The 27,966-nt window shown below is 36.7% G+C and overlaps 1 protein-coding gene across 1 annotated transcript; it reads right to left on the bottom strand.

The window, feature by feature from the left end:
* Positions 1 to 863: 863 nt before the first annotated feature.
* NHLRC2 (NHL repeat containing 2) lies at positions 864 to 27,623 on the bottom strand. The gene is made up of 11 exons (XM_018069334.3): positions 27,413 to 27,623; positions 25,245 to 25,397; positions 21,260 to 21,715; positions 19,207 to 19,328; positions 17,546 to 17,675; positions 8,239 to 8,338; positions 7,581 to 7,812; positions 7,042 to 7,164; positions 5,780 to 5,989; positions 4,492 to 4,717; positions 864 to 3,142 (listed from the first exon to the last, which is right to left on the bottom strand). Exons 1-11 carry the CDS (start codon positions 27,573 to 27,575, stop codon positions 2,877 to 2,879), a joined length of 2,181 nt encoding a protein of 726 aa, XP_017924823.2. The 5' UTR covers positions 27,576 to 27,623; the 3' UTR covers positions 864 to 2,876.
* Between the last annotated feature and the right edge of the window lie 343 nt (positions 27,624 to 27,966).

Genomic DNA, 27,966 nt, shown 5'->3' with positions numbered 1-27,966 from the left:
AAGATGCTTTCTGATAGTTAAATGAAATAAATTTCTGTAGCTTTTACATGCCATACTGTTTGCCTGTCTGGTGAAATTTATGGCACTCACTGTTTTACTGTAAGAGCATCTTGTAAACCCTGGAGGAAGAAATGGAAACAGGATCCCTAAATATCACAAGCTTTTAAAAAATGTGCTTTTCTAATTACAGAACATTCAAATGTCTGCACACTACAAGTGAAACAGAAGGAGTGACTCTGGGAATGTGTATGCTGTCCCCTGGACAAACAAAACATAGTGTTAGGCTGTATGACAAAAGGCCAATCACAGTGAACACACAGACTGAGCAAGGAGCAGAACATTTAGATAGAAAATGTAACTACAATACTATAGTTAAACATTACACACTATAGCTAAATAAAGTGAGGAATACAGTCTTTCCCCTACGGCAATACATTAATTAAACAGTGTCAATAAAAAAACATATTTTTTTTTAATACTGGAATACAGGCAGAATTTGATCTTATCTAACTGAAATAGAAAAATATGTCATTCTAGCTCAAAATTTGAGTTGGGGTTGTTCAGCCTGAAGAAGGCTTTCGGAAGACTTCATAGCACCTTCCAGTGCCTAAAGGAGGGCTACAAGAGAATGGAGAGGAACTTTTTACAGGGCATGTAGGGATAGGACATAGGGGAATGACTTCAAACTGACAGAAGGTATATTTAGATTAGATATTAGGAAGAAATTCTTTTACTGTGAGGGTGGTGAAGCACTGGCACAGGTTGTCCAGAGAAGCTGTGGATGCCCCATCCTTGGAAGTGTTCAAGGCCAGGTTGGATGGGGCTTGGAGCAGCCTGGGCTAGTGGAAGGTGTCCCCATGGCAGGGGGGTTGGAACTACATGATCTTTAAGGCCCCTTCCAACCCAGGCCATTCTATGATGCAATAAAATGAGAGAAAAAAATCCACCTGATGAATTACACATTCAAGATAACTAACAAATTGGTTCCTTATTCTGAACTTCTGAAACTAATGCTTGTTTTTTTCAGAGAGCAACAGAAAATTTTTTGGGTATCTAGATGCTGATCTAAGGTTTCCTGGCTTTCCAAAGGTAAACAGACAAAAAATTGTGAAAGTTGTGCTAAAGTGTAAACAATAATACATGCCCAACTCAGTTTCTTTATCTTCATCCTTCCAGCAGAATTTGCAATCTGTGAACAAAGTAGCAAAACTTTTTCATTCTTCAAAATGGCATGTGAGAATTGAGAGGCTGAAACACTGAATTAGGAAAGTCGCTTAAAAACCAAACACAAGAAAAATAATAGTTCAGCCCTTGCCTTACTGACAGGTGAGATAACAACCATTTCTGGTACCACAAAGAACTCTCAGATAGACTGGCATTTCAATGGAAGGAAAAACCACACCAGCCCATATGGTTCCCTTAAAACAATACTCCTGGGTTCATGACCAACATTTCAGTCAGTCTTTAAGTAAGAAAAAGCAACAACAACTGATACTGGGGATTTACTGACAAGTGTCATGAATAATGGTGACTGTTTTAGAAAAGACTGTATATAAAAATTCTTTCACTACTGCACTTTATTATATATGTGAAAAACACTATCTTCAAACTTAAAACAAAATCATCTTCTCAGCACTGATCATCATGACCAGAGAATGGAGCCTAATCCAATTACCACTGAGGCATGGTGGAAACTCTTCTAGTTCAAGTAAGAAACTTGCACACACACACACCCTCCCCCGTATTCCTGCTACTTACTATGGCAAATAGAGGGAATTTTACTTGCAAAACCTTTAACCACTAAAGGCAGAGTTTCGCAATACAGCTTCAAGCACCTGACACAAAGGTTGGGAGATCAGAACCTCTAAACATGAATGTAAATAATCCATTATTAAATATACAATTCTGGTTCAGTGGCCACTATTACAAAATCAGACTTCAAGAATAAAATATTCTTCACAATATTTCATATTTTCAAGACCAAAGACTTCACACAAGTCTTTACAGAGAAATCATAAAAATAGGAAAGTGATTCACCCTGCTTGAAATGGTTGACATTTAATTTTTGCCGTTTAGATATTCAACCATTATCTACCACCTTCTATAAAATGTAAATTGGTATGTATCAGAAAAGCTCCAGCATGGTTTTGTGGTGTTTTCTCTTTATATATATATACATTGCAAAGAGGCACATTCTTTGTTAGAAACCACCATCAAATTCTTCTGTAGAAACTCGAACAATTCCTTTCACAGGAAATTTTCCATGAACCTACGCTCTTCATATAAGGCGGTCACATTGAGTTAAAGCGGTTACTCAGTTTGCATAAAATTAGAGCTGCACCTATTTTAAGATGTATTTTCAAAATACACGTGTCATAAATGTCATTACAGAAAAATAGGCAAGATACTTCCTTTACAGACTGGAGAAGGAGGCTATTCCTTCCAACATTCTATTACAATTTAATAAGGGCACGAAAGGAATTTCGAACTGTTAGTCCAGAATGATCTAGCTACTCTAACAGTATGTACAGTGCAAAGAGCTTACAGTAACATCACAAAGTAACACCAGCTCTTTCAAAAGGGCTCTAAAAATTGTTGCTCAATACTTAGATTGGCAGACATCCAATATGTCCACAACTGGCAGCCGAGTCTACAGTATTACAATGTTATTGCTGCTACTGTAAAGCAAAGAAATGAGGTTGTGATGATAAATTTTCCCATTAAGCTGTAGGGAACTCTACTTTATTTGACCAGGTATATTATTTCTTAGCTCTGCCATAAATTTCAGGAAAAACCAGAGAAAAGTTATCTATTTTTACTTTATCCTGTAGAAATGGTGTATAGCAAAATGAAGTATGAAATTAGCTGGCTTTGGGTTAGTTGGTTAAAAATGTGTGTATCAGTTCAACTTGAGTTGAGCGGCCTTGGTTGGTACCAGTTATCTGTAAAGGCTGGCTGAATGAGACTCCTTTCATCATACAGGCACTGCTACCTTTGCTGCAGTAGTAGAGGCACGCTTTGACAGCCAGGACAGCTTCAGCTGACACACAGCTCCTGGGTAACTGAAAGGGAATGACAGTTTGACAGGAAACATCCTTGATTTCTCCAGTCAGACACTGTCCTTGAAGCAACCACATATTATCTGTAAGAGAACAAAAAATTTTATCATTACAGTATTTAATATCATGTCTGAAACCTACATAAAACATGACAACGAGGACTTTCTTTTCACATGAGACATTAGCAGAGATTTCCTTCATGATTTTTCCAGTTGTGAACAACAAAAAAAGCAAAAGTAATTTACAAATTTTTTTTTATCAGTCATTTAAAGATGGAGAGACCCACAGCTTTGCGTCAGCACTGCAGGTATACAGCATATCTTATTCAACTGCAATAGAACTGCAATTTCTCCTATATGCTCCTACATTTGTATCAGAGATCTAATACACCAGGTAAAGTATCTGCCATAAATGCATAAAACTGCAGGCAAATTATGACATTTCCAAACAGCAGTGCTGGTCTTACCAGTGGGTTGGTGCAATATAGCAATGCTCAGACTGACTGTGAGAACAAAACTCGAGTTTTATATTACTTAAATATTTGAGAGCACATGAACTGAAAAATGACTTGCACAATACATACACTTAACTCACTGCATTGTACTCTGTATTCTACTGGAGATGGATGAAGTGCTCTTATTGGCTTTTTAGAAAATACCTAAAAGTTGGCTCTAGAATTTATGAGCTTGAAAAGACAAATTTCACTTGCTTACATTTCCAATTTTTTAAACTAACCCTTGAAGCCATCACATATATCTTTACTTCGACAATATTTGGAGATTCTGTAGGCTAAAAAGTATGCCAACTCTCCTGGAAACAGCCTATTTGTACCCCAAAATCACAAACTGGGATAAGAAACTACATTAAATCATAAGGCATATAAACACACTGCAGTGTCTGTATAGTATTTTACAAGTATAATTATGCAAATATGAATTATAAGAAAGGAGGTTCAAAGTGGTTAGGTATAAATGTATCTCAAATACCTTCTGGAAGAGACAAGAGCCAAAAAAAAGGAATTTCTTTCAGGAATATGCTTTATCTTCATGGTAAGCTTTCTCTCAGAAACAGACAGTAGGTCTGGAATGAGCTGTACATAGAGACAAAGGGCAAGCACCGAAGGGGATCAGTACCTTTTCAAGCCCTTTTTGGCAGCTCATTCCAAGGAAGTTTAAAAAACATAAAATAATGCAGCATTTAATACTTCAAGCCCAAGCAGTCTAACAGGTGTTCGCTTTTTCTAATATTTGCACTCCAGCTGTTAAATGTATCAACTCTAAATACCACGTATTGCATCACAAGGTCAAATGTGAACACGGGACTGTGAGGGACATCTTGATTCATCAGACTGAGATCCCCTGTACTGCAGGACAAGATGATGTAACCCTATCTTAACTACTCCTGTTCAACTGATAAAACATAGGCATGCTACCTTCTGCTGTAATAAACCAGGAATTGGGGGCTTCTTCATTCAGTTTTGAATCTGGAGGAAGAGTCAAGTTTAGTAAGAACTGAATTGTCTGGCCAGGAGCTACAGTTACTGCAGGAAGTTGAACATTTGGTGCGGATTTAGGCAGTTTTGGAAGGTTTGTTATTTTATCCTTTTGTACAGGCAGGTTATCTGGAACATCACATGCTTCTGGCTTCAGGATAGGTAACTATAAGAAGAAATCAAGCAAAATATTTATTTTTATTTGTACTGAAAGCAAATGGGCTTTCACAATACAATTACAGTTTCAAAGCTGACAAGGACAGGGAAAAATGACACATGATATTATGGTTATTGGCCTAAAACTTTCTGACAGAGTGCAATAATACTACAAAAACAAAATGAAGGATGAAATGTTTTTTTAAAATGAAAACCCCCCCTGATTTATCCAAATAAAAGCAATATTTACTATTAAAACCCCAAAATCCGTAACTACTTTAGAGTATCCCTTAATTTAACATTTTAACAGTTGCATTACATTTTTACTTGAAATAAAATGTAAAGGTGTTTTCTTCTAATCTGGTGGTAAACTGCATGCTTTGGTAGTAAAATCCAAGATTTTAACTACGCAGATTGCACAGTAAAGTAGAGGGGAGTTTCCCAGAAAAGCCACCAACACGTTATATGATAGGAAAATTTAAACACACATTAAGACTACGTACTATTAAACACAAGGACCATTATATCATAGACATACATATGTATGTCTATATATTTGAAAAAATCATTATGACATAGTGCCAGTGTAAGATGGAGAGGAGCACAGTTTTTTTTTTAGAAGCAAATACAGCAGTGCTCAATTATGACAGTGGTTTTGATTTGACAATTTGGAAGCCCACTATGTATCCTGCTTCAAGTCACTGACCTCCCAGAATCATCTCTTACAGTTTAATTACAGGTCTTGGTAATTGATTTCAACTTCCAATTTTTATAAAGTGCTCATGAAATGCTTTTCATACTGAAAAACTGGGCTGTACTTTTTAATAACTCATATTTCTGTGTTACTCTTTTCTAGAGGATCGTCACTTTCTGCTTTCATTCAAAAGCTGCCTTTCCAAAGACCAAAGCTTTCAACAGTCCTGCTAATGGACAATGTTTATCTGCCTGATCATCACAGAATACTCTGTGAATATAGCTACTGTACCCAAAGTTAGCTATATCATTTTTATACCACTTGCTAAACTTGTATCAAGGAACATCACTATCAGCCGGTTTAATAAATATTACTTGCCATGGAAAGAATTTTTGTTTCCAAGTCCAGCACTTTAATCTGATGATTATTTGTGTCTGCAACATACATCAAGCGGCCATTGTCTTCAACACACAAACCTCCTGGCTCATTAAAAGTTGACTGGGTAAAGGTGGAACCAACAACATTGCCTGCTTCTCCTGTGCCTGCCAGGGTAGCACAGTTCTTCATCTTGGGATCTACAACCTTAATCTAAGACAAAGAAAGACACAAAAAAACTTCACTGAAAAAAACCCAGCAGTATTTAAAAGTTCTGTATTATCTTATGTCTCACATTTTCAGAAGATAGCACTAACTTTTGATTACCTTAACTGCGCATCCTGGAGTTATCATTCTTTAACAAGTGACATGTCCCATCTTCTGCCCTCCCCATTCCCTGATGGACTTTACTTCTTCCTTTGGTCTTCATTCAGTGTTCCTTTCCCTAATTTCAAAGGTATCTACCTCTCTAATATAAAATGGTTTGTTTTTCTAATGTTTTTTTGCCCATCTGGAAACATGTGCGAAACAGTAGATGTATAACAAAATTGGCAGGCTAACTTCTAGATTATTTTTCTTCTAAAAAGAAATGTATTTTTTTTCTTAAAGTAGTAACAAAAAGTTTATAATGTTTTATACAATATCTAAAACAAAGTATCATTTGCTACATACATTTTGATAAGCGGTTAGTGTTATATACCTTATTCCTCAAATTAAACTAATTACTTGTCTTTTAATACATATAATCAGTGTACAGTTTTAGACATGAGTGATTACAAAACATCACATAAGAACAATCATAAAAAACAATCTTGCTTATCTCAGAGTTCCATGGAGGCAACTCACAATACTTCTCAAAACTTGGGTGGCTTTTTTAAGGGAAAAGCAAGTCCTCTTGTTCTCTCAGTTTTATCAAACCTGCAGCATTCTTTACTAAGCACTCCTAGCTCTTTTATTCTACTTCAGAATCTTTGGGAAGACACAAGGAAAGAGTCTTTAGTCTGAACTGTAACTTGGCACTTTAAATTCATCTCCCCCAAGAGACCATCACATCAACACAAAAGAATGTGACAGCAAACAATGGTAAATAAAAGGACCCATAGGGAAGGAAGGAAGGAAGGAAAGAAAAAGAACCCACAAAGAAACTCATATAATTAGTTTCCTCAGCTTAACAGAAACAAGCACAATCATTGTATGTTACTAAACAATTCTTCATAGTAATACAAATTCCAATGTCTGTATATAACAAGTTACTATATGCTTACCTTGTGATTATAGGAATCTGCCACATAGAGCAGCTTTCTTTTCTTGTCCCATGTTACTCCTAAGGGATGCTGCAGCTTTGCATTTATGCCCGCTCCATCCACATCACCAAAGGCAAACAAATTCTGAAAACGTGTTTTATTTTAATTAATACACTAGATTATTCAATGTTGACATGAATGTAAATGATTGTAATTAAATGGAAATTCACTGACTTTAAAAAAAAAAATCAAGACAATTTTAAAACAAGGATATTAAAAACTGGGAAGTGTGGATGCTAACCATGGAAATGAAAACTCTCACATCTAAGTTATGAATCCAGCTAGTTTAATGACCACATGATGCTCAATTAAATTGGCTATTTTAAATATAACTACTAAAACCTGAGCATCACAACTGGCACACATTTGCATTCCAAGCAGTGAAGTTAAGAAATTGATGGCCATGGAAACTGATTTACCCTCTCACCCCAAAAGTGGTTCCTCCAGGTCAGGCTTGAGGAATATTAGTAGGGCAGTGTGGGGAAGTTTGAAGTGATTACCAATGGATCTCTCTCTCCTCCTACAAGGTGCTTCACCGCTCCATCCTTCAGCGAGACGGTTCGCACGGTGCTGCTCTCGCTGTCCGCCACAAACAGGCAGTTCCAGGGATCCTCGGGAGCCAGGGACAGCCCCGAAGGCTGGGCAAAGCCTGCCTTGTGTGGGTATGCATTGTTCCTGTTCTCCTCATTTCCACTCCCAGCAAATCGAAGGCAGACTCCTTTCTTTAAATCACTAAAGGAAAATAGGGCCCAATTTCAATACTGAGTCTGAAATATCTCGGACATTATGCATAAATAGAAGCTACATTTGTGAGTTATAAAACCAACTGTACTGCAGCACAAGGAATCATTCAATGCTTTTGTGCTAACTTTTATGTCACTTCAGTATATCATTCATTACTAGGTAACTTGGCAAATGCAAGGAAAAGTAGCATTCAATTATATGAATGCACCTTACCAAGTCATAGCTGTATAGCAAAAGCAGTATCTTTAATTTCATCCAACAGATGTGGGAAAAAGCAGGCAGACTTTAAAGCACACACGCTTTTAAACTATTAAACTATTTTTAGTTTAATTTGATTATCTCTCTCTTTGGGGTTTGAAAGCTGTTTATCACGACAAACAGCAATTTCACATGTCTCTTAGCACGGTTGCTTACCTTCCCTTCGGTAGTTTTCCATCTTCCAACATCAGTGCCCATATCTGATGGGTGCCTGCCATTGCTATCCATAAAACATCATCTTCCTGGGTTCCTGAAGCTTTTAAAAAGGGATGTATAAAGCCAGATGAAAAAAAAACCATTTTGGAATTGTTTTATAAAACAAACACGTCATCAAACCATCCCTGCTATCCTCCTACTCCAGCTCATCTTTTGCCATGGGGAAGAAAATAAAAACCCAACCAAAAAAACAGAGTAAGAGAAATAGAGAGAATGTCTTTCATCTACCAAAATCTGCTATTTTTCTTCTGGTTTTTTTTCCAGGGCTATAAAGATAGTGGTTTTAATATCCCTACCTGATAAAGGCAATGTTTCAAATGGGATTTGCTCTTTGCAACATTTTGCTATTGTGTCTGTTTCACCTGTTATTTTTTGATTCATACCAGCCAACAATAAGTACATATCTTTCCTAAGCATGGTTTTGGGGAGTGCAATCTTGAGGTTTTTTACTACACTAGTGACAAAATTATATACCCCAAAAAACTACTGGCAGTTTTTTTACAGGTTTTGAAAGAAAATCTTAATGAACAGAAAGGTGACATTCAAAAACTGCATTAAAATGGGGACACTATTATCTTTCTAACATGCCTCATCTAGTCAGAGAAGACCTAAACATGTTTTTTCTAATTGAATGGATCAGGTATTGGAATAACCATTAGCCACTCAACAGAAAAATACCTTCATGTTGCTCACAGAAACCTTTATTCACATGAATTTACGAAGCATTAAGTATCTCACAGCTGTTCCTGAAAATAGCCTCATGGATAAACTTCCCCTCACCAAATATTTCGGAGTTTCAAAATAAAAGCAATGTTATGTGAAATGCTTGCAAGCACTTTCAACCTGAGAAGTTAGTCCAAAAAAATGAAATTACCACCATTCTCCCAACTGAGACCCTGCTGTTTTTCTTCTAATCATAAATCTTTCCTACACTACACACTGCAAGAAGGGGAAAAAAAGCATCCTTTTGTCTCCAGATCAATTTTCTTATACTGTGAGCTCTCTGCAGAATAGAAGTGGTATGATTTTAATGTAGTTTATCTTCAGCCTTTTCAGTTTCTTGGATCAAGATACAAGTTTCCAAGACTGTTATCAAAGTAACTCCGGTGACTCTTTCCTGCACCCTGTTTTTACATAAACTAGAGCTCCAAAATTAAAAGTCAAATTTGCAAAGTACCTAAAAGCTTTTTTTTGAGCAAAAAAGGTTTGAAAAATGAGTTGCAAAACATACAATTTATGAGTTATCAGAAATGCTACCAAGATTCCAACAGTGCCAAAAACATTCCAATAATAAAAACCCAGAACAACACCTCCCTGCTCAAAAAATCACTTTTGATTAGTGTTTGTTTCTAAGAGATTTAAATTGAGAAAACAGCCTATGAGATCATTTCACTACTTTCTATACAGTAAATGCCCAGATTTAGGATTTTACATTTCCATTATGCATATCTTGCACTTTTCAGATGTTACTATTCTAAGTACTCCAGAATGAAAAATGTTAAAATCACTGGTCTATTCACAAAGTGAGCTTTTTTATCTTCCTATGCTGGGCAATTCATTCTGAGGAATCTCAAAGAGTGCTTTGTTAATTATTTAATATTCACTTTATCCACCAATTATATGAAGGAGTAAGACTTGAACTGTTCCATCCATCTATCCAATTCACTAATACCATACACTGAGAACTCCCTTGTGACAGCTACGTGTTGAAAAATTGAAAAGGTTTCTTACTCTAACTCTACACACTAAAAGACCTTTCAAATATAAGAAAAAAGTATCGATATCAAATTCAAATTTTACTGAATATGTAAGATGGATAAAGATCCTTTCTTCAACTAGAGAACAAGGCAGTAAAAGCAAGTAAGAGCTCCATAGCCATCATAAATTTTAACTCAACTTTCTACTGGATGGCCATTAGAACAAAGAGAATGGATACAAGCATGGAAAGGGCATGAGCATACTCAACTGTGGAAAATATGTCAGAGCTTTAATAAAAAAAAAATTATATAAAACCATAAAAGTAAAACTAATGCTTATAGCTGCACAGCTAAGGTATTTTATCACACAGTGGTCCTCACACTACATATTTCAATGCTTTATGTTCTGAAACAAAAGAGAGAAAAACTTTTTCTTTTAGGATAGAGTAGTTTGAGGACGTCACCACTGCTTGTTATCCTTGTGCTGGTCTTGCAGGAGAAGCGGGCGAGGGAGAACCAGCATGTAAAATTATGGTAATGCCATCATTATCATAACTCCTTATCATCCCTGAATGGAAAGAATTTATTTTTAAAGAACTTATTATAAAACAACATAAAAGAACAAAGCAATTATTTTACATTTATTCAATTAAGCACTACATTCCAACCTATCTTGAGCTGTTTTAAAAATCCAGTGTAGTTTCTCCTTATTAGGGTATGTGCTTTCTTATCTTTAGTGCTGCCTGTATCAAAGTGAGGTATGGCTTGCAAATGTGATATACTTATGTTACAAACACTCACTAATATTGAACCAGAGCTCTGAATGCACCAGTATTCCACATCATATGATACTTCAGCAATTATATGATGTTTCAGTTCCTGAATGTGCCTCTGCTATACATCTGTGTTTTAAGAATTCCCATTCCTGTCTGTACACATGCACAATTTCAAACAGTAACACTGCTGACTATTAATGGTGAGTCAATCTGAATGCACAGAAATGATTTTGTTTTGCACCAGCCAACAGCAACATCTGTTTGAAGGGATTCCATTCCCAGGACTGCCCACACTTCCAGCTTCCCTATCTGGGGACTGCATGCTTGCTTCCAGTCTGGGAATTAAAAGCCTGGGAATCAAAGTTACATTTTGGGGCTGGCACCACTGACATTTTCTAAATAGACTGAAGTCTGAAAATATTACTCCTGTCTACTAATTTTATCTTTAAAGGAAGTAAAAAAGCCAACAAGGAAGAAATTTGTTGGTATGCTCATCCCCTGTAAATTCTCAAGGAGCAAAAGGGGCTATACAACACCCAGACAGGCACACTGCCTCTGTGCTCAGTGAATGCACATCTCACCTTCTCTTAAGTCAAGGAAGTTTAGCAAATTAAATGCAAATCTGACTCACAGAACAACTAGACAATCGCCATTCTTCTTCAGTGAGACAGACACCAAAGCCCTAAAGGCATGCTTTTGCACTGGAAGTCTGGACTGTTACAAGCACACATCATCCTGTGCTACCTGGAACTCTTTCGTATTGTGTTGCATCGTGCAAACAGCATAACCCTTTATGAAATAAAATGCTTCTGGAATTTTCCTCCCTAATTAACATACCTTCTCTCTCACTAAGGGAAATTCTTGGACATAGATATCAAGGGGATGTCATAAAATGGGAGATAACAGGGAGGTAAAAATGATGACTATAATTAATATTTTTTATTTCTTTCACAAGTTTTCTAACTCAGGCCTTCTAGCTGTAATGGCAGTAAATATTTTTAAAAAAATCCAAAGCAGAAGAGACTGCATTTGTAAACATGAAAGAACAAATTTGGATTATTTAGTGTTGGGATACATCACTATAACTACTAAAAAGAAAGTTAAGTCTTATTATGTGTTTTACTCATTCCTAATTAAGCACAGTAAACACATACACTTGACAGTACTTCAGCACCACAGTCTCCCTTGACTTCCAACACCCACATTCCACATTCACAAGCACTTTCAGCATCAAATGGTAACAGTTAAAAAATGTGTCTCATTCTGACTTCAGCACGCCTGACAAAGCCTCTCCATGACTTGCTAAGGATGTTTATTTTCAACAGTTTTGCATCTGGAATTTTGCAGTAAAAACTGTAACTGATATCTCAACTAGTCTTTAGAAATCTGATTTGCAATTTTAGCTTCTTTATCATGAGCATACATTTAATTCATAGAACAAGACTATAGACTTGGAACAAAAAGAATGAGAACTATCACTCCAGGTACAAATATCATAATTTTTTTACAGTTTCAGGTCATAGACTTCAGAATTATTCTAAGTTTGACAACTGTTAAGATGGCAACTCTGCTAATCCAAATGCTTCTTTTTACTGCAGAAAGTAATCCTCCTCATCATGCATTTTGTCAAGATGTAGATAAATCCATCTTAGAAAAGTAGTCTGTCAAACTAAATAGTGAGATTACTGTTGAATATTGAGTCACAACTCACATTAAACCCTTTCATTAAGACTTTGGTCTTCGTATATCAAAGGCATGTTTATACTGAAATACTAACATAGGTACCTAATTTCTTGATCTGTTTCTATGGTGAACATGTGAAATACTAACAACTTTTGTTGCTATTACTATACCACAAACTCTGTAATCTCTTAAATTTTGGCTCAGAATACAGAGCATTCAGTCAACAGTTTAACTCGGTTCCTGTAGAGATAAATTCTTTTGGGCAGATCACACAAAAAGCTACTAGTTCCAAAAGTTTCTCTCTCCTCAGTTTTGTCCCCAATGCTTAAAGGAAAAAAAAAACCCAACCCAGTACAGAACCCGTTCATAAATTTGTTAGGACATGTTAAATCTATTTGTCCCTCTCTGTGATTTTGTCAACAGTATGAGCGGGTTGACCCACTCAGACAATGTGCAGAAGAAGACGCACTTCAGAAGTCCCCCCAAAACAAGGTACTGCTTCACTGCAGTCCTGCACTGACTTCTTCATTTCATATTTCTCAAAAGACTTTTTCACCTTAAACAGTTTTTACAAAGAAATAAAACCTTACTACAAATCTTTCACTTTACTTCGGCCCTATCTTTACCGAAGTTATTTCTTCTTTGAAATTTCAAGAATTTAAAATAAAAAATAATTGTTATTTACAAGTAATTTAGGATCCCACTCAAGAAGACATGTTCAGACATAAATAGTTCATTTACAGTCTGAGCTCACCCAGGAAATGCTAATTGCTTACTGCTTAAGTGACTATTGTTTTGGGGTTTTTTTGGTAAAATTAGGGAAGAATCACCATGAGTAATTCAGAAAAAAAAAAAAAGAAAAAAAGAGTGTTTGCTCTGGAATGCAGTGGTACTGAATAATCCTCTAGCAGAAACACAGAGAGGAAAAAAAAAAATCTTACATACTTTTGCCTTTTAAGGGCTATAAAAATTGTACCAGTGTGATAAGGTACTGTACTTTCATTTAAATAATATCTATGTAAAACTTAAATTGACGTAAAAATTTCCAGCTGGTTTAGTGAAAACATGGTCAATACTGTACTTGGGAGTGTCTATAAATACATTACAATCATGCAATTTAAGACCAGATTTTGGAATGCGAAACACACGGTTATGTCACCAAGCACAAGTCATTGTCCTGTTCCTCTCAGCAAGAATGCAGCTATCAAGAACATTTCATGCTCAAATCAACTGTGCATTAAAGTATCACTTGCTTTCAACACCCACTAAATAAAAATAGAAGGGGACAACAGAGAAAGCTAAAAAAGCACACAGTAATTTCATAATGTATTTTTAAGCTGCTGGCCCTCCCCTTCTATTTCCCGCACAATCTCTGTCAATGCAAATTTCAGCACCATCCTCAATAAAGCCAGAATTTAATCCATGGAGTTCATTCAAGAATTTTAATGGGAGGGCAAAACACAAGCTCACAACTAAAGAAATAAAAGAGATGACAAGGAAGAATACTGTCTGTCTGAATCCTACCATGTGTTTTTTGTCTCCATTAACTCCCCTGCCTTAAAGGGGGACATTTGTGCCAACTTTCTTTTAAATGGTGTTTCACATTCAATCTCTTTGTCTCAGACTTCAGCATTTGTAAAAAATGGGGCAACAAAACCCTACTTATGAAAATACTAGGCAGATGCTTAAAAGCACGCCACTTATACAACAAATACTAATTTGTTCCAAATACTAACCTATTCACATCCTCATAAAGCTATTCTCACAATTTTTAATTTCTCAACAAACTATATATTAAAAATTTAAACAAACAATGAAGTCTTTTAATTGATTAATATATATACTCTAAACTGTATGTAGGAGTAACCTCAAGAAACATCAGCGATACAGGAAAAAAATTTCTTTAGGAAATTAGGAGTTAACCTTTCCCCTTTGAGACTTCAGAAAAGGTCAGCAGTAGTACATAACCAGCTTAAACATTTAAACTTCCTTTTTTTTCCCTTTCATGTTCTTGATAACATGGCTCTGCACACTGAAACTCAGAAACATCGCTTGTTTAAAAATTATAAAATCCATATTAAAAATCTCAACTATAAATCTATCTTCTGGAAAGAAAAAAATGCCTCCTACACACAGTTTCAGCTACACAGATCTAAGGAAAATGGGAAAGTATGCTACTATTTCCCACAGGCTAACCAGTTAACACAAAAGTCAAACTTTTAAAATTTGTCATAACGAACCTAAGTTGTTGAAGTGCACGTTACCTCCTGCAATTTGCACAGAGATAGATATAAGCATATGTAAAAAAAGGATATTGCTGTGTGGATGCAAACAGAAGTAATTTTTTAAACTCTCATTAATTACTTCACCCATCCAGATGCCTAAATAGGCACTGGCATAGCAGTTTTAACATTGACAACAGGGTATCTAGTTGTAGGACAGCACTCTGAGAGGCACAAATGCATCCTTTAATATACTGGAGAGTAACAGAAGATCCCATTAGGCTCAAGCAATTTGCAGCTTTGCAATCTGCAACTCAACAATACAGCTCTGACAAATACTGCTGCATTATTGACAAATTATTTTGATGTCTGGCAAGAAACTTAAAGAAATCACCGCAACTCATGACAGTAAAAAATGCTTGTTCAAAAATGCACTGCAAACTATTAAATCAAAAAACTCCTGGTTCCTCATGCTCTGGGACAGACTCCTGTTTGCATTCTACTCAGTATAACTCTCCATTTTGACAACTCTCTCCGGTTATTGTTTTCTAAAGAATTTTGTATTGCCATTACAGTAATCTATATTTTTCCCCATTTTATCTATTTGGCTCATTATCGTCTCAAAAAAAAAAATACTTTAAATTGATTTAATCTCTTCTTAACTGACAGTTTATATTATATTTTGCAGCAATCTAAACAGAAAACTGACTAGTAGGTTCTACCTGAAGATGAGAAAACTCTACACTGGTCTGAACAGAGTATATTCTGAAGATGTGATTTTTATGCAAATGCTTATTAAAATTCAGCAGTGTTAAACAGTGCAGATGATTAATCTTCTACAGCTGATTAACTCAGTAAGTATAATGTTCATGTTGATAACAATTATCATATCAATTAACATTTAACAAGCAGAGCTTTCAAAAAGTATCAACATATATTCAGTTACTGGTAGAAGCAGAAGAGAGCACCACAAAAATTAAAAGTAAAATTATAGAATACTTCGAATAGTTCTGTTAACCAGCTCAAGTTTTTGAAACGCTAATCAGTTATTAGTCTCTTTGCTGATTCACGAAACAGCTCTGCAATAACATCCCACAGGGATCAGCTTTCTGGTTCAAGATCTCCTGAAAACCATACCATCTACTCGTTCAAGTCTACTGGTTCACAAAAGGAAAATCAGATTGAAGGAGATTCACCAAAATTCACGCCTGCATTAATAGCAACGTGCACCCAGTGAGACTGTCTTTCAGGTATTCCTCCTTCCTCTTGCATGCTGACAAAACCTTTGAAAAAAGGCTTTTTTGGGGGGGTAGAAGACATGTTAATAAAAGCGTTTATTAAATTTATCCTAGTTGCTTAAGTACTCAAGGCTGCTGGTGGTACTCTGTCCGTACTGACAGTGTATTTGTACCAGATCTCTACACTATCAGCATTTATGAACAAGCTCCCTGGACCTGCTGGAACAAGGCCAGAGGAGGCCACAAGGATGACCAGAAGGCTGGAGCACCTCTGCTATGAAGACAGGTTGAAAGAGTTGGGGTTGTTCAGCCTGAAGAGGGGAAGACTCTGGGAGACTTTAGAGCACCTTCTAATACCTAAAGGGACTTACAAGAGAGCTGGACAGGGACTTTGGACAAGGGCGTGGAGTGACAGGACAAGGGGGAATGGCTTCAAACTGAAAGAGGGCAGGTTTAGATTAGATATTAGGAAGAAATTCTTTACTGTGAGGGTGGTGAGGCCCTGGCACAAGTTGCCAGTGTGGATGCCCCATCTCTGGAATTGTTCAAGGCCCAGCTGGACAGGGCTTTGAGCAACCTGGCCTAATGGAAGTTATCCATGCCCACAGCAGGAGGTTGGAACTAGATGGACTTTAAAGCCTATTTCAACCCAAACCACTCTAGGATTCTATGTTCCCTTAATCCTAGTATGAACATGTCTTCCTCATAACTGACCCAAGATTTTAACAAATGCTTGCATGTCAATAAAATGTTATAATTTACTACACTTGCAAAGACCTCTGTTCAAGGTATTAGTAAATCATGCTACTTCCCCACCCCATTCGAGAAATCTGAATATTGAAAGTCAACTTTTTATGCCTGAAATAACGACCCAATGGTTTTATGCCCCCTTTAAGCATTGTTCTGTCATTGTTAAGAAACTGGCATCTGTAACTTTTAAATTAAACTGAAATGGAAACAGGAGAAAACTGCCTCACAGTCAATAAAACATGGCTGTTATGAGATGTCAGCTTCAGGTGTATGTTAAGTGAATCAGCAAAGAAAGCTACTCAAGTCCCCAGAAGCTGATTCTTGCATCTTATTATGCAAAGATTTATTTTACCTCCTGATGCTTGCAAGATTTGTTCTGAGGTATTCCTCTCCTATCTGACTGACTGTGTCATGACCTTGAGCCTAATGATTTTATGTCACCTAAACAGGAATAAACAGAGGTCCCCAACTAAAACTATTTTTATTTCCTAAACCCAAATATTTACAAGTGGTCAGACATATCTGTACAGTCAAGGAAAGGAACTTCTGTACAACACTTCCTTCTTGTAAAATGTACCTGCTGCTTAAGCGATCCTGGCATAAAGCACTGGCCTAACAAAAGCAGTCACAGTTTCCTTTGTATTTGGGTCCATTAACCACATAACTTGCCACAAAAGAATTTTTCTTTCATCAAGTAATATTTCAGGATCCTAAGCAGAACTGCAGTTACCACTTGCAATTGAAACCAGTGGTTTTTACACTCAGTTGTATAGAAAACTTTAATTTTTTTATATCTCAGATTAATACCGAAACAAGGAAACATACAGCAAACAGTTATGCACATGAAAATATGAGATGTTAAAGTTCAACTGATACACTACTTGAACTTCCAAAGACCACATCCCACGGAGAGCTGATGGGCTGTTCTTCTCCTTTTGCTCCACCTTCCTTATCAACACCTTGTATCCCAATGCCTGCCACAGTGGTCACCATCTCTAATTCCAGGTCAATCTACGTGGAGCAAAATGACACACATGGAATACATAAACTTAACTTGAAGTTACAGATAATTTAAGTTAGATGTCAAAACCAGAAAAATTCTAACAAATATCAGGTATTTATTTATGTAGGAAAATAATTAATTTTACCACAACGCTTGCTGATGGGCAGGGGAGCGTGGGGAAGAAGCAGGCAGCATGAAAACCATGTGCCTGGAACTCTCTTCCACAAGCAACAAAAATTAACACTGCTCTGTCAAGATTTGTTCAGCAGCTGTAGAAGAAAGCATCCCAAATTTCCAGATAAATACTTAAATAAACAATGGATGTGACTGTTTTATTTTAAAATTCTATAGGAATATGATGTAAAAACTCACATACTGTATCTCCCATCTCCATATCAAATAATCTGAGCAAAGCAAATTATTTTTTCAGTTTATTTCATGCCCTAGAGCAAAAAATGATTTTATTTCATTTCTGTAACCTAAATCCCTTTATTTTTCCTTACCCTTTCACTTACTTTCTAAGTGACTTCCAATACCTCCCATGAATTTATCAGGATGATCGTGTAAAAAGGGAGTCTTTCACATACGGAATCTTCTAACTTCTGTAGCAGTAAATGCACTCCTTTTGCAAGGTCTATGGTCTGCACAAGCATTTGAAATAATTTCCTGCAGCTATTGTGTTACTTTAATTCTTGGATACCATCATGGCACATTTCGATGAAAGGGAACAGCTTACTATCATGGAAAATGCTGAAGCAATATGATCCAGATCTTCAGGTGTTTCTGTGCTGTCTTTGCTACCTGCAACACTTAATTTCCTGTGGTCACCAGGCTACAGTGGTGAATATTAATAAGATGAGGACTCCGGAGAAAATGACTTTGGTCACCAATCAGACATAATGGTGAGGATCTGAGTACAAGATCTTCTGAGATGCATACAATACTTTAAATAATAAGGCCACATTATACTGCCATCACCAAACTTAACTTCTGATTATTCTAAATTTCACCTAATCAAATGTAAGATCCAATTCCTACAAGCTAAAACTCTGCAAGTGTTCAATCAAAAAGAATACACATGCAGCCAATTCTGATATTAAGGCAGTTACCTGTATTTTAGAGACCCAAACAGTTAAAGGAAGTTTAGATATTCACTGAAACACAGCAGTACAATAACTTTAGATAAGAATCTGATACTACTGGAAGTGAAACAAAACCAGTTTTTGCTTCCAGTACTAAGAATAGATGTTTCTCATAACAGGAAAGTAATAGTGACTAGGAAAAAAACCACAACAAAACCCTGTTGTGCTATAATGAGGAGACCATCTCATCTTCAATTGACAGGAAGCATAAAGTATATGTAGCCTTTAAAAAAACCAAACAAACCTGCATAACAGCATTTATTTATAAGATATTGGACCAAATTTTCTTCCTGACATTAAGGATATTCAGAGAGTCATTCATTTGGTGTAAACTTTCACTTGCGTAAATAGAATACAGTACGAGATTAAATCTTTAGTTTCCTTATGGAAAATTTACCTTCCTAATTAGGTGATTTTCTGTATCGGCTACATAAATAACATTATTTTTTATAGCAATCCCTTGTGGTGAGTTGAAAGCTGCCTCTGAAAATTTTCCATCTCTTCTTCCACTGTTTGGACCTATAAACAAAACAAAGCAAACTCGAAAGTAATTTTAATAAAAAGTCACCTTAAAGTCCATACATTTAAACCTGTAAGAGAATTACATATTCTAAGAGCTGCTCTCACAGCGCCTTGTACACTTCATGTTATTACTATTTTGTGTAGTCTCATTTTAGTCACTCTGATATGTAATTAAAATAGCCTGGTGCTAATAAGTTTTGAACCCATTCTGAACTAGTTCTCTGCTTCTTTAAGCTCACATTTCAGAGAAGTCTTAGTAAGGTTCTAAATTGTTCTAGAGGGGTCTAAATAGGGTTCTAAACTGTACTGAAGGACAACAGCAACAATGAAAGACAAAAAAACTACAGCTCTTTCATTCTCGAATATATCAAAACAAGCCAACAGGAAAAACTTTAATTTCCAAAACTCTACTTTATTTCATTAGTTTAGATTTTGGTGTAATCAGAAATGAAATTAACATCTGATTAGCAACATTTTCTCATTAATAATAATAATTAGGTAAAAGATGACATGGAACTAATTACACAAAAGAACAGCGAGAATGATGGAGCGACAGTCTTCTGCACAGAACAATCAAGAAACAGAAAGGAACATGACCTGAATATAACAGTATGAAGGTAAGCATCATATTTCAGAGGGAGTAGCATTTAAAGTGCATTAGCAGTATATGTCAGCAGGAGACATTTAGGTATGAGTTATGTGTGTATCGTGATTTATGATGCAAATACAACAATTTCAACCTTTGTGCATGCCCACGTTTATTGCTGTATTATCAACTTCATTACATTATTTTCTGCCCACTGAGTCATTTAACTGAGTCACTGAAACACAAACTTTTACAACCTCCTGTCAGAAGTCCATTTAGACCTTAACAGATATGAAGGACTGAAGTACTGGTGTATCAGATTCCAGTAGTTTCCCTTGTAAGCATGAGGGTGCATATCCCCAGGGAAGGGAATAGCACAGAGTGCCAGAGGAAAGACGGGTACCAGTTGGGAGATTAGGACACTCCCTCCGAATTCCTGTTTAATGACCATAGCAGAACACTACTGGGTAACTTGAGGGCAGAGATTAATCTCACATATCAAGCAGAAACCAAATTCTCTCACTTTTGCCATTAGAAATTCTGATTATACTTCCTAAATTTAGACTAATGCCTTAATGATAAATCAGGTTAACTTGGATAAATAGCCTGTCTATCCCAATAAACTGTTACTTCAAACAGCAAGAGATTTTTCCTTCCTTTCTTTAAACAGCAGTGCCACTGGTATTTTTATGAGGTTCGTAGGATTCTGCCACAGTGCAGGCATTAGTCAACACCAGACTAAGTAATATAGGACACATCGGCACACAGGTCCTGATTCTGAGACATGAATGAACCATTGTTTCCAATAATTTGGGGATTTGACCACTTCCTAAATCTGTCTATCATGGTTGCTCATAGATGGACTGTCTGAACAGCTATGTACATAGTGCATTACGATGCAACTTTGACCACTTTAACCAAAATTCCACATTCTCTTCTTCTATTGGAAAGAGAGGCATTATAGTCTGTCTTTTCCCTTGCTGCTTAATGCGGATTCCTTATACCTAAAACCATTTGTAACTCTCTCAGAAGAACACAAAATGTATTTTCATAATTCATACTGGACATCGCATGAAAACAGGAACTTTAGTCAATGAAGCAATGAAAAAAAATTAGGTATCTCAAACAATTTTGCATTAACAGAGTCCCACACTGATGGTCTTATACTATATACCCCCAAATCAATAAAAGTGCTTTTAGTACAAGATAAAATTCTGGCAATACTTATAAACTGCCAGGTCCTTCAAGAAAAGAATCAGCCTACCAGGCCCAGCGAACATCCTCTACTCCTAAACTGAAATTACTATGATAAACTTATATATATATATACATACACCCTTACCTCCAATAGTGTGCAGAATTTGTCCATTTTTACGAATAACCAAAATCCTATGGTGTCCAGTGTCTGCTATTACCAGCCTTTCTCCTGAATTATCTACAGTCACTTTGGCAGGAAACAGCAGAGGAGAAGGTGGGAGGGAGTCTCTGTACAGCTTTATTCCAATGCTGTTATCTTTGATTTGTCCTCTTTCCTTGTAGAATTTCAGTGTTATAGAAGTAAATAAAAACAATTTCTCTCTGTGTCCCTCTCCAACAAGTGAAAAGAGCATATTTCCACGAGGCCCAAGGATGACCAGGGTTGGCCAGCAGGACACTTCTAGTTCATGCCACAGTGTTGCATCTGCGTCGTTTACTACAGGGTGGACAATATTATACCTCAGAACGGCACTTTTAATGTTATCCAGAACCTTCTCATTTGGGAATTTCGCTGAATGGACACCAACAATAACAAGACCATCTGAAAGGAAAAATAAAGTTGTGCATTGACATGTACTTGAATGAAAAAAACCAAGGAAAAATGAACCACAGTTCTCTCACAATGTGACTGACTGCTTTCTGGAATGACAGGGAATTTGAACAAACAAAAAGCAATTACATCTCAGTAGGAATACAAAAAAACTATGTATAGAAAATACTGAAACTTGGAAATAACACTTCAGTGAAATTACTGAACTTTAGGACCATTACTTTCCCAGCTGTTTGACATTTAGTATGTCATAAACTGTTTTTAGTTCCTGAACCTCTATATACTAAGGTAGAAAATACTTTCAAAATAATTACGGGTATGTTGTAGTTCAACAGATACTTTGTTTTTTTTTCAGATGCTTATGACACCTAACTGCCTTCTGATTGTCTTATACACAATTACGGTATTTAATTTTTTTCCAACGTTAACCAGAGCCGCAAAAATAACATTGAACTCTGGAAGTCCAGTTACCTTGATATATTTATCTCTAGATAAACAGTAAAAAAAAAAATGTATCAGCTTCTGAAATCAACACAGTATTCTATATTTCAAATAAAAATGGCAGTGCTGACAACTGTGACAAAATGACAAATAACACCTGCAACAAACCAGGCAGGCTTGAATATAACAATTTCACAGATACAGAATTAAAGAGTTGCTATAACTGATACAGTCTTTATCATCTCCATAGTTGCAGAATGTTGCAACATCAGACAGCTGAAGTTGTACTATCATTAACTGCTGAACTCCAACCACCAGGTCAATCAAATATTTTAACTGTAAAAGGACCATCACCAGGGCTTATATTTGTCCTTCAAAAACATCATTAAAGCTAGAACACCTGAGCAACACAAATAAGTTATAACATCCCCTCATGAAGAAAACTCTTGCAGAAACTGATGGATGCTATGCTGAGAAATAACAATATGCACACCATTTAAAACACTTTACTTGAAGGATTACAGCAGAGTACAACACTGGATTCATGCCAAGCTATTTCTGAATATTAAAAAGTACTTCCTCTTATAGAAGTAATTTCTGGACTGCTGATAACATGAACTGAATATGCACTGGGGTTCAAAATAACTTTCTGAATGCCACTTGAAACACAGAAATAGCACCACTGAAGATAGCAGCGAGAACATATCAGATAAAGATCCTGGACGACATTTAATCCTATGGAAAGCAGTCTTCATTTTGAAACAGATCTCCTGAAGTTCCAGACAATAGAACTATGGCACATATACTATGATATATTTAATGATTTAGGATCATCCTGCATAGTCTCTTAAGTTTAAACTTCTCATGTCTGATGATCACATTGCTTAACATTCAACATACTCCACATAAGAGGGCATTTGAACCGCATAAAAAGTAATCAGAGTATCAAAAATGTATGTACACAATGCACAATCAAGAAATTCATTTCTTATAACTAAGAAAAAAATAGGCAGTATTCCTTCAAATATTCAAACAAGAGATTAAAGATCCAAATGCATCATGAGATAGATGCTCTGTTAAAACAGGATGCTTTGTTCTTCCAACTTTTATCTTTCTCAAGTTTCTTGAGTCAACAACTCTCCCCTTCTCTTTCTCCTAGTGATTAGTAATTCACATTTATCTTGGGTGAAGAAGATGCATACTGATATAAGTTCATGTACTGAAGTATTTTTCAATGGTTAAAAACCCACAAGCCTTGATATATTTTATACATATTACTGTAATGCTAAGATTTACACACTTTGCACAGCAAAGAAAGAATAAATAATTCTGGAAGGGTTGATAAAAAAAGTCATGAAAACAGCAGAAAAGGATAAAACCAGAGATCTATAGTGAAAAAAAAGCCCAATGTATTTTTCTCTTTGTTTGAACCATCAAGCACCTTAATCTCTTCCTGGATCCAACTGCTATCCTCTGCTTCCTAATGGATTAAATTTAAAATTAATGTTCCACACACCTGCTCTTCTTTCCCTTTACTTCCACTTTCACCCCAAGTATCTTTTTTCTCACTCTGGTTCCTGCAGGAAGAGGATAGCTCAAATCCAAAAACAACTTACAAGGACAGTTCAAATACAAAAATCATTTATCACCATCAGCAAAGTACTTTCCTTGAGTAGTAACTCCTATGACAGGAAGTTTAATACAAGTCAAAGAAAAACACGTCTCCAAGTGGACCTTAAGCTCAGAGTGCTGCAGCCTCCTCTACACCAGTATAGAGATGTACAAGCAGTTTAAAGAGAAAGCTTGGGGGGAGAGGTTGTTAAAATGAAAATTTTGTTATCAGCCGATTTAACGACTTAGCCTTATATAACAGCTATATTATAACTATACTATAAAATATTTATAATTTAAATATATTGTTCATTACATGATCAAAGTAATCTTCTGAAATCTCAGGCTAGACCTTCCTCCCAACATGCCTAATATCCACAGCAGTCCACTTATCATTTGCTAATCACCTTCCACTTAAAACTGACTCTCTCCCAAAAAAATGCCATGAAGGTTTTTCCTTATTAGACAAAGTTCCTAATATCTGAAACATTATTCCACATTTCAATTTTTTTCAAAGCAAACAGCTAAGCTTTCCAAGGTAGAAAAATCAGTGTGAGTCTTCTGCAAAGTGCTCTGTAAATGTATGTAAAGGACTATGTAAATTTCAAAGGTATTGCAATCTCTTTTTCTAGTGAAAGAAGGTAATACATGAAAAAAAATACTGCCAAAATTAATCCCAATCAGAAACAGTAAGGGAGAACCAGACTTAAGCATTTTAAGATACTTTTATTTATTACATATAGTACAATATTTTTAGGGCTGAAAGTAACACTGTTCTTTATCTCACAGTTCAGTCTGTTAAAATATCCATGATAAGTGAGTAGCTGACACACTATGTAAGACCACAACTTATCTCTGACAAGTCATCATGATGACAAGAGACTGCATTCTAAACAGAAATTACCCTGCATTTTTATTCATTCAGAGTGGGAGATAGATCTAATTTCAGATGTGACATTAAAGAGCATAATTCCCTCTCTAGAATACAGGACTATTAAGGGTATACAATATGATGCCAATATCAAAAAAATTTTAAATCGAGCTTAAATATTTTGTTATTTGAGTTCCAATGGAAAAAACCCAAGTAATCTTAATTATATCCATACTACCACCTTTACTGTATTCTTCTCAGAGCTGGTTCCTCAGTCAAGTGTGAAGAGTTACATATATTAACTTTGAGCTTGCATCTTACATCATTGAGTAGCTTTTTTTGAAAGATATCAGATTTTAAGCACATATCCTGTTTGTCTAACTATACAGACACAACAGATGCTTTATTTAACCCTATTTAAAAATGTGATGGAAATATACACAGTCACCTTTTTAGGCTACTTAAAAGATTAGAAGACATTTTTAGTCACCTCTGAAATATTGCCAGGAGCTTAGTAACCAGCAACAAAGTGACTCAGCTACTCCGCCTGCAACACTGCCAGGAAATTCTATTCCAAGCAAACCAAAGCACTCTTACCTTTATCAGAGTACTGGTGCTCTAAGGCGTGGAGATCAGGCAGCAGGTGCAAGCAATTGATGCAGCAATAAGTAAAGAAATCCAACACCACAACTTTTCCACAAAGGTCTTTGTGAAGAGAAATAGGACCTTCAGTGTTTAACCATTGCAGATCTGGAATTCAGAGAACGGTGATACCCAGTTAGGGGAAGGGCAGGGAAAGGCAGACACTTATACCTAATTTACACAACACCACATAATGCTCCTGATACATTTAACTTCAAAAAAAAAAAAGTTCGACATCCCTTTCCATGCAAGTAGAAAAGGAAACAAAAAGTATTTATCCAACTCATCCTTATGTTCCACAATTCTTCATAAATATTATTAACAAGATTTACTGTAATATCAAAGTGTAGTTTACAGCTTTAAATAGGCACCTTTTAATTGAAAGAACATGCAAGTCTCAGAACAAATTTCATACATTTTAAAACATGATTTACATTATTCAACTCCCAACATCACATGGGTAACAATCATTTCAAGTTCACATAAAGGCTAGTAAAAGTTAGAAAGTGTTAAACTCTTAATGATTTTTCCAACAGTTTTGTAAAGAACTGATTTCAGAGATCATTGAAATATTTTTGTGCTTATAGATTTGATTTTGATTTTCAAAGTTTGAAATGACAGGTATAAATTAATTCTGTTACATGGGAAGAAATACAACATTTTCAGATAGACCCAGCAGAACTCATGCTCATTTATTCGAATAACTTGACACAAGACATAAAAGCATTCTTTCCTCACTGGTAACTGATATTCCTCTGATCCCATTAAATGCTGGTATCAAGATAAGGAATAAATATCCTAGAATATGTTCTGCTATTATTATCTCTTAACATTTCTGAAATTCTTAGAGGGAAAAGACAGATGTGATACAATGTTAACTTGAACTAAGTTTTTGAAGGCCTTTTCTTAAAAAATGAATGTTGACTAATCTAAAAATCCTCAAAAGTTCCACTGACAGTTTCAGCAAACCAAGTTCTTGCAGCCCCAGAAGTTACTCCTGCTGAAGTCAGCAGGAGGCTGTTTTCTGTTTCTCTAAGAGGAAGACTAATCTCGACCTCCATATACTTATAAACATAAATGAATTCACATACATTTAGCATTGGTGACAATAATAAGAATAATTTATCAAGTGTATGCATTATTTCCATACTATAAGGGTTTTACTTTTTAAAAGAAAAGGGTAGTTTATTTTGCTGCATTGCTCCCCTTTTCACTAGAACTAAAATATCTTTAATTAAAAAGCACTTGAAAAATGTTGGCTATCTATTTTAGAGGAGAAAATAAGTCTTGACAGAACACTGGAAGTGAAACAATATTTATCACAAAAGCTAAAATTCAATTCAGGGGTCTCAATCTACACAAAAAGAACATTCCCTTTGCTTCAGTGGTTAAAAGTCATAATTCATTCCCATGATACATGTGATTTTAACCCTGAAGTTCACCTCCTGAGGTCTCTGTCTGGCAGTCAGATGTGAGCTCCAAAAGCTGCAGAGAACCTCACTAAGGTTTTAAGGACTATGAGCAGGACTTGCAAGATCATACAAGGTTTAACCCTTGATTTCATCCTTAGGACAAGAAGAGATGTAGAAACGCATTAAATGTGTGAAAGGGGCAAACCACAGAAAGAGGATCAATGACATTTCCAGCACAATTTGTATGATCAGGGGTAAGTCATGGGGAGAGAGAGATGAGGAACATCCTAAGGGATACTCAGGGAAACCAAGGGAGCTCAGGAGAAAGCTGGGAGTTAGTAAGGTTCTCACTAGGACCAGAGGTGACAGATACCAATTCACTGTACAGATGGGAAGAGCTTTATTAAAAAAAAAAAATAAATTAAACCCAGTAAATTAACGAAGCTAGCAGAGATTTAGAAAAGGGGTTTTAAAGAACGGGGCTTTTGCAGTACCGGGGGATCATGTTTAAAGGGCTTCTTTCTCCTTTCCCTTCGCTCCCGGTGCTCCCAGGAGTGACACCTCCTGTAGCTACAAGCGCCCTTTACAAGAGCGGCTCAGGGGGCCGTCCCTGCCCGGCCCTGCATGCCCTCGGCATCTCCGGGCAAGCGGTCACGGCGGGAGCCGCAGCTCCGCCACCTCCCCGGGGAGGCCCCGGGCCGCGCCACCCACCTCCGCCGAGCTCGGGCACCGTCAGGTCCCGCTCCCGGCTGTCCACCTTCTTCAGGTACTGGTAGACCAGGTTCTCCTTCTCCTGGGCGGTGTCGGCGTCGAGCAGCGCGTACTCGAGCTGTGTCTGTGCGGGCAGCAGCCCCGCCAGCCCGCCCGCCGCCATCGCCTCGCCCGCCCGCTGTTTACGGGCCTGGCGCTTCAGCGCCGCACATTCGGCACCGCCCGCGGCGCCGGGCGGAACGCCGCGATGGGAAAAGGAGATAAACCACAAAGCACAGGCACGCGGTAACGCGCCTGCCTTAAAGCGGGACCTCCTCACTTATTCCCCGTTTTTACATATCCTTGGTATCCACAGCAGCACATTCCCGAAGGGAGCCCGCGGTGGAGATTCCCGCGCGGCAGATTCAACACAGCCCGCCTTGTCCCGACCGGCGGCTTCTGTGTTTGTAAGGTGTGAAAATTGAGATGCGCCGGGACAAAGCTCAAACCAGCAGTTTAAACGCTGGGATTTTTATTTTTTTTTGGGGGGGGATACTAAGGGAGGAGAGGAAAGC

Source organism: Manacus vitellinus, unplaced genomic scaffold (assembly GCF_001715985.3).
Source record: "Manacus vitellinus isolate BGI_N305 unplaced genomic scaffold, ASM171598v3 scaffold_15_pilon, whole genome shotgun sequence".
NCBI lineage: Eukaryota > Metazoa > Chordata > Aves > Passeriformes > Pipridae > Manacus > Manacus vitellinus.
The sequence above is the reverse complement of the archived record's forward strand: the minus strand, read 5'-3'. Positions and strand labels throughout refer to the sequence as shown.